General features: G+C 39.0%; 2 protein-coding genes across 2 annotated transcripts; one reads left to right on the forward strand and one right to left on the reverse strand.

Moving 5' to 3' along the window:
* Positions 1–456: 456 nt before the first annotated feature.
* LOC134742907 (beta-1,3-glucan-binding protein-like) lies at positions 457–6,032 on the reverse strand. The gene is made up of 7 exons (XM_063676110.1): positions 5,844–6,032; positions 5,132–5,286; positions 3,913–4,076; positions 2,733–2,984; positions 2,195–2,343; positions 1,817–1,918; positions 457–600 (listed from the first exon to the last, which is right to left on the reverse strand). The coding sequence occupies exons 1-7, from the start codon at positions 6,030–6,032 to the stop codon at positions 484–486; spliced, it is 1,128 nt and encodes a 375-aa protein (XP_063532180.1). The 3' UTR covers positions 457–483.
* A 1,609-nt stretch (positions 6,033–7,641) lies between these two features.
* Positions 7,642–13,468, forward strand: LOC134742911 (uncharacterized). Its single transcript, XM_063676120.1, has 3 exons — positions 7,642–8,098; positions 11,619–11,817; positions 13,265–13,468. Exons 1-3 carry the CDS (start codon positions 7,649–7,651, stop codon positions 13,450–13,452), a joined length of 837 nt encoding a protein of 278 aa, XP_063532190.1. The 5' UTR covers positions 7,642–7,648; the 3' UTR covers positions 13,453–13,468.
* Positions 13,469–13,827: the final 359 nt, after the last annotated feature.

The raw sequence follows: 13,827 nt of genomic DNA on the forward strand, positions 1-13,827 counted from the left end.
TGGAAGGTGATAGTGAAGAATAATCGAGAGTAAATTGTATTTGTATTTATTTACAATATTTTGTAGGTACATTTGGAACCTTTAATAAATTATAGTTTTACACAGCAGCTACTGGTGTGGCAACGGAAAGTTTCCAAAATTAAAAAAAAACCATATTATGGATAAAGATAAAGATAAGATAAAGTTATTTATTCGTGACGATACACAAGTACGAACATGTACAGACAACAACAGCAAGAAAAGAAGAAATCATCAAGTGTGCATCACGAAATGGACCTAACTCAGCATAATGCTAGCTATAAAGCCAGCGCTGGTCTTCCGTAGGGCCCATTATGCAACGGGCATATTATGGAACGTTCCTAAATTGAAACTTCCTTTGTTTTTGTCAAAATTTTCAGATTTTCACATCCGTACACAGCGCGCTGAAGAGCTTGTAAAGCGTGAGTTGATTGGCCCTTGCCCATTTGTGAAGAAAGAAGGTTGTTAGAGAGCCCAGATTCGCACGTAGTCGACCTGCATAGAGGCGTCCTGGCCGTCATTCACGTCCAGATTCCAGGTCGGCAGCCATTCGTTCCGAGCGTTCCAGAAGTCTGTCGAAGCCTGCAATTCATTAAAATTTCATTAAATTTTAGAATACCGTAAAATGGGGTGAGTAGGGACAAAACGGACATTCAAACCTCGATAACATTTTATTTTTATGTTACTTTAGTTTTTATTTTATTTTGGGTAGTTCCATTTCATAACTTTGACGATAAACGGGAAATCCCACTTCACCCCGTAGTCCCTCGTAATTGAGGTGAGATGGGATTTCATATGAAGGTGATTTTGAATGATTGTTGGATCGATTTTTTTTTATTATGAGTATTACTATAGCTCCATTTTAAATTGGAATACATTATTTTTGTGTAGCCTTAAAATCCCATCTCACCCCCCTTTCATCCCTTCTCTCCCATTCATAACCCAACTCACCCCATTTTACGGTATGTGGTAATAGTTGATCTTAATCATAAACTTCATACATACTCTAATTTATGGCAATATTTATATGTGTTAGCCTTTTAGGGTTCCGTAGTCAACTAGGAACCCTTATAGCATCACCATGTCCATTCTGTCCGTCCGTCCGCGGCTTTACTCCGTGATCGCTAGTACTAGAAAGTTGCAATTTGGTATGGATACATAAGTCATGCAACTTTTTTTAGGTTTTTTTTTGTTTTTCCCATACAAAAAGACTTATTTTGAAAATTTTTTTTTCGCTTTAATCCAATAGTGTGGGGTATCGTATTCTCATAATGTACAGTCATGATACTTAATAATAGGCCCCGTTTAGCCTATTCTAACAGAATGGTAACTACGGAACCCTACACTGAGCATGGCCCGACATGCTCTTGGCCGATTTATTTTAAAAATCTGAATGCGCCTCTGATGTCCTTGGAAGTTTCAATAAAATTCCATCAAATATAAAATGTTTCCATGTGAAGTTTCCGAATTTTTTTGAATGTGGATGGAAAATGTAATGATTTTGGAAACTTTTTGTCGGCACATCGGTAAGTAACTATAAGGGCCCTCTACACTCATACGCGAATCATTGCGCGAAGCCGCGAAAGCGAGTGTGGAGTCTAGTTAGCTAATCAGCAAAATCGACTCCACACTCACGTTCGCGACTTCGCGCCGCGTAGTCTGGAGCGGGCTATAGACCCGTGACACAGATTATATAATAGTTCTTACGAACCCGTGATCTCAGCGCATCCCTTACTAAATTCTAATTATTATTACTAAATTCTAATAATTATTATTAAATGCATTTGAAGTAACTTACAGTAGGAGAGCCATTCGACCAAGGCTTGGGGGAAGGGTTGGACACACCATCAGGGAAGAATCCGATGGTGCCGCCGACAGCAAGGTTCATAATGAGGTAAAACTAAAAGCAAACAATAAACAACATCATAAAAGATTATTTCGTCGTTAGAATTGACTGTCTTCCCGGGCTCATCGAGTAGTCTTAAGTGGAATAACATTAGGTATACGCCCGCTGGAAATGAGAAAAAAAATCTTCATGCCCATTATGTTTGTACCTCTACAATCGTCTAAGCATTAACACAATCCTACACCTTATGGCAAAGATTTAAGGTTTATCAACCGCCACTTAAAATAGGTACTTTGTATTAGCAGACTGGGTAGTGGAAGGTGGAAGTACCTTTTGGTCGAAAGGCGCCATCTTAGTGCCGTAGCGCCAAGGATTGCTGATGTCTCGTCCTTGGCCGAAGCCGCCGTGTTCCCAGAACCCGCCATTGCCCGGAGCCATGAGGGCCAGCTCCTCGTCATCGATGCTGAACCTTAGGAAGTCTGGAAACAAGGAGCGGAGATTATTTTAGTGAGATCGAATAATTTACTCAGACAACGTCCCCCTGGACATTCAAATTTTACATAAATAATAAATAAATATTAGGGCACATCTTACACAGATCAACCTAGCCCCAAACAAAGCAAAGCTTGTACTATGGGTACTAGGCGACGATATACATACTTATATAGATAAATACATAAATACATACTTATATATAGAAAACACCCATGACTCAAGAACAAACATTTGTGTGCCCTTACCGGGATTCGAACCCAGGACCATCGGCTTCACAGGCAGGGTCACTACCCACTAGGCCAGACCGGCCGTCACCATAGTATAGCTCTGATGAGTATAACGTTAACAACAACACTGAAGGTCAGTTAGTTACCTGGCGTCCATTCAAGCTGATAGCGATGGAAGTTGCTATTGTACCCATTGGTATTCCTCCTGATCCAGTGAGCGCTTTCATAGCCGTTCAGCTCAGGGTAGGGCCCGTAGTGCAGGGTCGAGCTGGCCTCGTGGGTACCGATGTGGAGGCCGTTGTGGAGCATGTTACGGTTGCCGCGGGACTCCACCAGGTCGATCTCGCCAGAGGAAGGCCAGGTGCCGTACACGTTGTGGGCGGGCATTAGCCAGATAGCTTTGAATAAAAAAAAAACAGTTTGAGCAGGAGGCTAGTTCATAAGCGATGAGAAAGTACGGATCAATTGGTTCTCTAAATTATAGCCAAAACTGAACCTAAAATTAAAGGTATTATTTACTAGCTCATGTTCTTGAGACGACCGACTGGTAGTCGTCCGGTGGGTCGGCCCAGGTATTGTTGGGAAGACAGTGTGACGGTGGATCTGCTTCAGCTTCGCGTCAGTAACTGGCAGGAAGTTGCGCAGGATCGGGACAGGTGGCACGTTCTCGTTTCGGAGGCCAAGATTCTCTTTGGATCACTGAGCCAAGATAGTTATTTACTAGCTTATTCATAAAATTTAACCTTCCACCACTGACTTCACCACTGGAGGGCTTCGTTACTTTTTCTTTAATATATGACATCTATTACAGGTTTTAATTTTGAGATCTTATTTGCAACATGTTATCTTATTTTGTAACTTGACCTGCAGCTCGAAGCTGAAGCCGAAGACTGGTCTTATCCTGACGAGGATCCTTGCGTTTGAGTTTTAGGTGCTTATTGGAACTTCTTAGGTTCTGGGTTAACTGAATATTGTAGTCGGAACTAACTACCAGGAGGCCAATTCGAAGTTGTTAAATAAAAGTAAATCATCAACCCTTCCCCAAGTAAAGTTCCCCAACCAACCCTTCAACCCTTCATCTAACGCAGCCACGGAAAGCACTGTTATAATATGTAAACACAGATATTTTGAACAAATGACATCATTATATTATGATGTCATTTGTTCATCATGCGCTCGCGCATCTCTCTTACAGCCAATCTCCAGCCGGCATCTTGGCTCCACCTCGTAACGGAAGTGGAACAAATTATTGACTGAGCTCAGGATCGGTGAGTTAACTTGATCGTCTGATTGGTCCGACTGCACCAATCCGATTAGTGTATTTACCAGGCCACAGCCAGTCTCCAGCGGGCATCTTAGCGCGCACCTCGACGCGTCCATAGCGGAAGTTGAAGGAGTTGACGGTCCGCACACGCGCGCTCTTGATTGGGTTTAATACGTTGGTGGGGGTACCGGTGCGCTCGCAGCCGTACCATTGCGGGTTTGTACATCTGTGGAAGATTGGCAATATATTTACTTAACAATCGCCTTTGTATCTCAACAGTGTGCTCAATCTGTTGAATTGTTTGGGCTCCGTAAGCGGGATTTTATGTCTTGTACATAATGTCAAAATCTACTAAGAAAGATCCAAACACCTAATTAGGGCACGCCTACATCGCTTATCTAAAATTAATGTAATTAAACAGATTTCAGAGCAAAAATAATTATACATACGTCAGCAATTAACATTCGATTAATTTTGACCCCTGGACTTATTTTATTTGATTATATAGTTAATTATGATAAGATTACATAGGTATTGGGAATGATTAATAAATTTAAAGATAACTATCCGAGGCCAGGGTTCGGCCAGATTTTAAGATGAAACCAATAACAGCTAGAAATAAGCATATTCGGGATCTATAAAAAAAAAAAATTAATTCGTCTTAATTTATATAACAATTTTTTTTTTGGATTTAATATTTGGTTTTGGGAGACTAAAGTGCCGCCCTTGCACGTTCAGTATTCAGTATTCAGTATTCATTTATTTCTTGCTTCCATGGTACATTTTTGGGTAGTATTTACATATTTCTTATGGTATCACATGGACCCTGAATAGGGTGTAGCAAATACAGATAATTAAATTAAATTACAGTTACTTAACTATATCTAGTGGCTTTTACAAACTTATAACTACGTATATAAACTTTGTATATGATATAACACAAAATTATTACTAGTAACAACAACGGCTGGCGACTCTCGCGAGCCATATTTGATTTGTATTACATTAGCAGAGCAAACGCACTGGTGGCCTCAGAGGGCTGAAATCTGCAGGCTGGGTAAGCAGGGCAGTTTTAAAAGTTAGCAAAAAGGCAAAGGCCTCGCGAAGATCTGCCGCCCGGATCCACGCAAACGTAAAGGCCGCCGCTGAGCAGAGATCCCACAGCCAAGCTGATGACAATCGTACATCGACAAAGGCCAAACGAAAAGAAAAAACCGACCAAGTGCGACCACTACTGAACTACAGACTTAATACAGAACTAATAAATATTGAATTACTTACTCATCAGCGGGAGCTCCACCATGAATGTTCAAAGTGCCGCTGGTAAGGAAGGCGTCGCCGAACTGGTTGGACGTCAGCGAAGGCCTGATGAACAGGTTGCCGCTGTGCACGAACGAGTTGGTGCGGTTGTTGCTGTAGTACTGGAACTCCCAGTTCTGAAAGAAATTAAAGATGGAGGGTGTTATAAAAAGAAGCAATATGAAATTCCATCACAGGATAATTATCCCTATATTAAAAGTTTTGACGGGAATGGACCGTGATTACCTTTTGTTTTGTTTTCGAGCTCTCGATATTTCTACGCCTAAAGACAATTTTCCTCTAGAAAAACCTGTTGTATACGAAGTTGAGTGCAGCTGTGGTAGTTCGTACATTGGGCAGACCAAACGCACTATTGCCTGCAGAATTAAAGAACACATCGCTGCGGTCAAGAACAATGACGTTCGCAGGTCTCAACAACAACACTAAAACCCCGTGGAGGCCTAAATGAGGAGGCCGGAAATTTTAATTTGACATCATCTGCCTCTTAAAGTTCACTCATGGTCCCTATCCAAAATTAAACATTCTAACATCTCAAGTCTCCTCAAGTTTTAGGCTATTTCCTGACTTGATTAGAGTTTCTGCCTAATGACGCGAAATAAGTCCCTAATACTACTGATGTTTCACGAATGTTTTATCTTTTATGTAAAGGATCTAAAGTTCAAGAACTACTTACACCTCCGCCGCCAAGCGTGTTCTCATGCTGCCACTTCTCAAGGTCAAACTCATTGAACTCATCGCTGAAGATCAGAGCACCCGAGCAGACGGTGGCGGGGGCGTGTGACCCGCTCACGGTTGTGACGCTCGGCGTGCATGCCTTGCTGAGTGCTGCCAGCGCGGCCAACCAGAACAGTGACGCCCACATGGTGCTGACAACCAACAAGTTACTGTGAAAAGTTTGTTTGATACACACTCTTATTGCTCACTGTAGATGTCCGTCAAGTATTTCTTGAGACCTTTTTAATGTGCTAAGAATTGTTTGTGTTTTTCCATCGAGGAGTTCCTTTAGCTACATGCAGTCTACATCCTAGTGAGCATTATATTCTTTGGTCTAACAGAATTAAGGAAGTACTCGTATACTCTGGCAGAAAATTTGAATTTTGCGTCTTGTTTTACTGATAAGTTGGGTGTGTTTCAGTATATGCTAAATTACAACTCAATAAGATAACGGGAAGTGAGTCAAAGTCAATTTACAAGATTTGAATCACAGTAATATAGATCTTCGGCAAAGTATTTTGTATATCATTGAATCAGATTAAGTCCTACAACTACTAATAAAACCCTCAATCAAAGTTATGAATCCTAATCAAGCGATGGAAAAGTATATTCTAATGTCGTTTTTCTAAAAATATAAATATAGTAGGTATATAATTATAAATATAAATATAAGTAGGTATACAAGTATAGAAAAATACTTCAATGTTTAGTAAATTGTGAGATAAGATAACATATGAAAACTCACCAGTTCAATAAAATCCAACTGCTGCACGACTGGTGGATCTTTCTGATATGATTTATTATTTATACCAAAATGAAAGGATTATGAGTTAGGCCGTTAGATTGCAATCTTTGATAATCGAAAACAGCATAATATCCGTGATTTGGTAAAACTGATTAAATAGATAAAACAAAAACAATTTATTGAAATAATATGAAGTATTTATTTCTTTACACAAAAGCCTCTGCAGACGAAACTAATCCTACGACCGTCGTGTTAACAACTGTTCTAACGTGCTTTCATTACTTGACTGAGTTTACTGTTGCAGACACTAACACTACTATTTTTTTATACTACATCGGTGGCAAACAAGCATACGGCCCGCCTGATGTTAAGCAGTCTCCAAAGCCTATGTACGCCTGCAACTCCAGAGGAGTTACATGCGCGTTGCCGACCCTAACACTCCTTTCCCTCGAGCTCTGGCAATTAATACTACCTATATATTTACTAAAGACACACAATAGTCCTCGTTTTCAAACGATTTGTCAGGGTATTCGGCGCATATGATTGTTGTATTGCACGCCATCAATTCAGTTTTACCCATAGTTTTCCCATATACTACGCTTTGGTTTTCCCTCTAGCCATAATTATACAAATGTACCTACTTCTTTCCTTGTGCGTCCTATATTTACCATATAGGATTATTTAGGCGTTCAATATTTCTCTGGTGTACTGGTATAATCATCACCATAAACTGGTATAAAAACTATTGTTTATAAACTTTTTAAAATAAGTATGCGAAAATATCACTTGTCACTGGGCGCGGTGCCAAAAAATGACATTTCAGAAATGGCGTTAGGTGAATAATTTTACTTCATGGACACATTAAATTACTAGTAATTATTTCCAAGTAAAAATGCAAAAAATTGACTGAATTCAACGAGGTTCAAAGGGATGTTGTGGTATGTATAACATGCAAGGATGTAAGTTCTGCAATAAACGGGAATTTAAATTTGACAAAACCATGTTGTTTTTATTTTTAGATGGATCGGGGACTAAAATTAGGAAAATGTATTCTCCTTAATACATTGCATTTGCCAGTCGCTGTGAATCGCCACAGCCTTATCTTAGCCCGCTACGCCTCCGCATGGCGTGTCCCTTCCAACTCAACAAAGAAGATACATTTTCAAACAAATTTTACTCAAAATTCAACTGAATTTCATTCCCTTGAACCTATAAAACCCCGAAACGTCGATTCAAAACTACCATATCTATCAAAACTTTCAAAATTTGACCTTGTCAATGGCTTCCCGAAGACAATATTTTTCAACAGAAAACCTAATGATAGTAAGCCTAGAAAGAAGAGAGTGCCTAAACTAATATTATTACAAAACCCATTTACATGGTTGATGACGAAAATAGATTTTCGGGTGCTCCGAACTATCTGGGATCCATTGTTTAGAGAAAAAGATTTCAAGATTGGCACGAAACAGGTAACAGTCAGTTTTACATACTTAATACACTTGACGCACTTGGTGTTGACGCACTACCTATTTGTCCCTCTTGCCGTGGAAACCACTGGCTGTTGGTGTGCTGAGGCCAAGACTTTTATTGGGGAAGTGGGCAGACGGTTGCGGGAGAGTGGTCATGACCCTCGCTCCGGGTCGTTCCTTTTGCAAAGGTTGTCCATCGCTGTTCAACGTGGCAACGCGGCGAGCGTGATGGGCTCCTTTGCATCTGGAGGGGCGCGGGGCGCATTTTGTGAATAGTTTTTGTGTTTGTTAGGTTCTTGTTTAGGTTAAGATCTTTGTAATGTTTTATTTTGTATGACATGTGTGTTATATTTTTATAAAATGACATAATAATATCAGTTGGATAAATAATGAAAGAGCTCATTGTGGGAATCTTAATACATATTAAGTAACAATTTCATTGCGTGTAATTTAAATAATAATGCACATTTAAGAGTCCCCGGCAAGCTCGGTTCTCCATACAAACGTAGATTACTCTGAAACTGTACTTACAATAGGATAAAATATATCTAGGTCTGTATTTAGTTTATGTAGCTTCAGATATCGTAGTAAAAAATATACAGCGAATTTTAGTTTTTCATACAAACCTTGTTTTCGTTCTATTTCGTTTGTTTTATAAACTGGAGCGATATAAACTAATTACAGACATAGATATACCTCATGTCATTGTATATGCAAAGTTTCATTACAATCCAACACGTAGTTTTAAAATGAGAACGAAACTCCGTTTGTATTGGAAGGTGAAATTCGGCCGAGCTTGCCGGGGACTCTTAAGAGCACATTAGTGTTGGTTACGACTCAAATAATTTGAGTCCCTCTGTTTTAAGACTACTATATTTTTCAGACTCACATGATTAAGTCGAAACTTAAGTTATTTTCAACTTGTTAGAGACCCGATTCTTTCTTTCAGATTCAGATTCAGATGTTTTATTGGTAAAAGGCAGTCATTTTACAAGTCAATAAATTACATAGTATCTATGCTTAAATAATTTTAAATTTTAGGTGGGTACAGTCGCCATCAGATATATCGGAGCGGCCAAGGTGCTCACAAATATCTGAACACGCCTCTATTGTCAAGGCGTTAGTGTGCATGTTCAGATATTGTGACCACCCTGGCCGCTCCGATATATCTGATGGCGACTGTACTAACTAATCAAGCAAGGAACTCTCAATTTTTTTTACCAAAAATTACAAAAATTACACACATACATAATACATACATAATTCATGGCTTAGGAACACAAATCACACGATAGTCTCTATTCGGAGGCTAGTGTCTTTTTTAGTTGTATTTAAAAAAACAATAAGAAGTTTTTTAGCTCAGAGTCAAATTTAGACTGTAAATACTGGATATCCTACCAGCACTACATGTTAATATTGTAGTTCAGACGTGCCTGATAATGGGTTGTAGTTTGCCGTTGACGTATGGTTGATGTTCAGATAATGGGTATTGTTAGTTATTCAATCGCGACGACGGGTCTTGTACGCCGGAGATCTGATGGCGTATTAAAACTTTAAATATTCACTTTGAAATGTAATGAAATTTGTTATTAAAATTTAATATAATTTAAATATCATAATATTAATGACATTTATACAATATTATATAAATTAATTGCATTTATTTCATAAATTCTAACCGTCAAAAATACAAATCCATACATAAGTACATATTCGTGCTGTGTGAAAGATTGAAGATTGTGTTGATTTAAAGAATTATAGGCAAATCAAAAAAATCTTGATATTTAATTATAAAATGCGATTTCAAATTGAAGCTGTATGGAAATAGCGCCTTATTGACAACCGACAATAAGTACCTTTTTGATTGAAAATGGCACAAATAATTCTTGTGACAGCCACTTTTTTAGCCTAACTTTAAACGCCGCGATGGAAGTTGCATTTCTTACAATGTCAAGGGGGCCTAAAATGTACACGGACCGCTCTGACTTGGCAAGTCTGTGTGCTTCGGTGACCAGCCTATTATGGTGCTTATTACTGCGGAGGTTGTAATTAATGTTCATGCCTCTGCACTTAAACATATCTTTGATTTGTTATCAATTTGTACTTGACACGAGTGCATCTGATCAAATAAGAATAAGAATAAGAATAAGAATCAAGTACAAAAGAAAATGAAATAAAAGTACAAAAGAAAAATAAAATAAAATTACATAAAACAAGAATAAGAAAAACAATTATTAATTTATAAGTAAGTACAAACAATTGGGCAAAGGGTTTCCAGTCTCAGCGTGTGCCGGGCCGAGATGCCCGGCGCTGGTTTTCAGACCGGTCCCAGACTAGGACGGCCGGAGGGTAGCATAATTATTAACTATATCAATTACAATGATAACATCTGTGCTCGTAATTAAGTACAATTGATGCTATGGTCATTAAAATAGGAACAATGGAAGATAATAATAACAAGTTAAATTACAAAATGGAAATTTATAACATAAGGAAGCAACATGACATTTTAATAAAAATAATAACTAGACATTAGGAATGCTCGCGGTTATGTGAGAGCCTGTGTGTACGCTCGCTCGCGCGCGCGCGCGTGTGTGTGTGTGTGTGTGTGTGTGTGTGTGTGTGTGTGTGTGTGTGTGTGTGTGTGTGTGTGTGTGTGTGTGTGTGTGTGTGTGTGTGTGTGTGTGTGTGTGTGTGTATGTTTGTGTGATCTGTTTGCATGAATCACCGTTGTTAGGAGGGAGGGTATCCTTCGCTCTGCTTGGCTAATAGATGTGCCTGTAGTAACCGTTTGTATTGAGAAAGCTGATATACGTCATCTATTTTACACACAATTTAGGTACAGCAATTTAGGTGTGCAAAACAATATCAGTTTATTTATGCTAGTGTGAATTGAGTTAAACTCGTAATAATTAAAAAAAAAAACATATATATCACCATTGAAGTCCCTGGGTATGGAATAAAATATTGCTTACAGTCGAAACGTTTATCTATATAATCTACATTTCACTAGCTAAAATAAATATTAGCTGATTAAATGAGTTCTGGTATACTTGTTTACTAGTTGAGGTTTACCCTCATTTGTGTGTGTGTGTGTGTGTGTGTGTGTGTGTGTGTGTGTATGTTTGTGTGATCTGTTTGCATGAATCACCGTTGTTAGGAGGGAGGGTATCCTTCGCTCTGCTTGGCTAATAGATGTGCCTGTAGTAACCGTTTGTATTGAGAAAGCTGATATACGTCATCTATTTTACACACAATTTAGGTACAGCAATTTAGGTGTGCAAAACAATATCAGTTTATTTATGCTAGTGTGAATTGAGTTAAACTCGTAATAATTAAAAAAAAAAACATATATATCACCATTGAAGTCCCTGGGTATGGAATAAAATATTGCTTACAGTCGAAACGTTTATCTATATAATCTACATTTCACTAGCTAAAATAAATATTAGCTGATTAAATGAGTTCTGGTATACTTGTTTACTAGTTGAGGTTTACCCTCATTAAATCTTTTTTTTAGGCCATTTCTCGCGTAACCAACGTGATCAGCGACGGTGAATACAACGAGCTCAATGGACTGCTCACGAAGCCCGCGCGATCCAGCCTCATGCGGGAGCTGGAGCGGAACTGGAATGATCGCCAGCGCTCGCTGCTGGCCTTGAGACCTAGCGATATACAGATCAGCGCGCCTAGGAAGGTCTACTTTATCAGGATAGCAGGTATGAGTAAACCCAAGGGCCACGGAAATCACATTTAGAGCGTGCGTTTCATGGCCGTGGCGTTAGGCTTGATAGCTTAAAAATAAATGGTTGCGAGCGATCGCTGCTTACGTTGAGACCTAGAAATACACAGATCAGCGCGCCTGGAAAGGTTAACTTTATCAGGATAGCAGGTACGATCAAGGTCTTTGCCATTTCGTACCATCAAAATTAGTTCCTTGGCGGCTTTCCGATTTTGAATGTCATTGTGGCAAGATACGAAGTAAACTGTAAAAGTAGTTTGAAAAGAAATGATCATCAGCTCTCGCTACTGGCCTTGAGGCCTAGTGATACAGATCAGCGCGCCTAGGAAGGTCTATTTCAACAGGATAGCAGGTACGATCAAGGTCTGTGCCATTTCGTACCTTGACAATGAGATCCTTATCTTCTTTCCTAGAGATTGATATTGCGACAAGATACGAAATGGACTGTAAAAGTGAAGTTTGAAGAGGAATAACTGCTAAAGCTTCCTGCTGGCGTTGAGGCCTAATGATATACAGAGCAGGGCGACTAGTAAGGTCTGTGAATTAAAAGCAGGTAATAATGGCTGCCATCGACGCCATATATCTATAGTTACTGGGTTGTAAAACCAGCAGAAATATAACAGCACAGTGATAATTAGTAGTGAGTGCCTAAAAAAGTATATTTCATCAGGACGGCAGGTATGAATTATACATTGAAACAGGATCAGGATACAAACGCTCGCTGCTGGCATTGAAACCTAGTGACATACAGATCAACACGCAAAGGATGATCTACCTACTTCGTCAAGCAGGTATGAGCTAGTTTAAAACAGGAATAACTGCTAGCATTTGCTACTGGCATCGGTACACATCAAGTCGTCTATGTGCTTCATAAGGTTAGCGTCATATTTTGATTTGTCCGAGATTAAAACAAATTATTTACTGAACCGCTATAGAAAAAAAGTTTATCTTCAAAACTACATTTACGAGTACTTATTGTTGTTACAGTTCAAAATGGATTCTAAATGACCCTCCAGTCAGTTTCATGACACCAGTTTATTCTTCCTTTTAAACTTAAAAAAATTGTGGTTCCTAACTTGTATAGATAAATAGATTAGGAGTAATGTTTTGCACCAGTACAACTAGCAACAACTAATCTTATCAAATGTAATAAGCCAAAGTCAAGGTCAAAATATTCTTTATTCAAATAAGCCTAGCAACAAGCGCTTTAGAATGTCAAGTTTTACAAATATTACCTTAATCTAAATACCAGAGCAATTTATTGATGCAGTTATTATTGTTCTTAAAAACATTGAATTATTATATAGAAAAGGATCGTCGAATACAAACTTATCTCTTGTTTTTCTTACGACTCGTAAGACAGATTGTACAATCTCACCAGATACGATCATATAATTGATAATTTCGTATGACATTGTTTCCAGATAAAAAATACTGTGACGTGGACATGGCTTTCCTGGCGCTCAAGTGGGTGCCGATCAACCACATCGACGCGCTGATCTTCGCCGAGGTGTTCGCCAGGTTTCACCGGGAGTACACCCCTCACTGTATCCCGGAGTGGACCATCGCGTACTTTAAGGTCACCAGGTTCCAAGTCTTACGACGGCAATAGATGGTTGGATGTTAAACGGGAGTTTGATTGAGTCATGCAGTTAACAGGTAGGATAATAACGAGGAAACATCGTGTTTTATAGTCGACAATTGGTTTGGTCTGCAATTAAGAAGACAGTTGTGAGGCTTTTGGGTTCAGGTAATAATTAATAACACTATGGAGTTTATAATTAAGATCAATGTGGAAAAGACTGTCTACAAGCAAGTCTTTCCTCGCTTCTAACTCTTGCGCTACACATACTGCACTCACAGAAGGTCGGTAGAGCAGAAGGAGCGAAGCCCTGTCTTTCTGTGTCTGAGCGAAGAACGTATACAAATACGAGAGTTTTTGACCTATATGACGGTCTTCCTGACCAAAAATTGTATATGCCGGCGG

The sequence above is a fragment of the Cydia strobilella genome, chromosome 7, assembly GCF_947568885.1.
Source record: "Cydia strobilella chromosome 7, ilCydStro3.1, whole genome shotgun sequence".
NCBI classification, from domain to species: domain Eukaryota; kingdom Metazoa; phylum Arthropoda; class Insecta; order Lepidoptera; family Tortricidae; genus Cydia; species Cydia strobilella.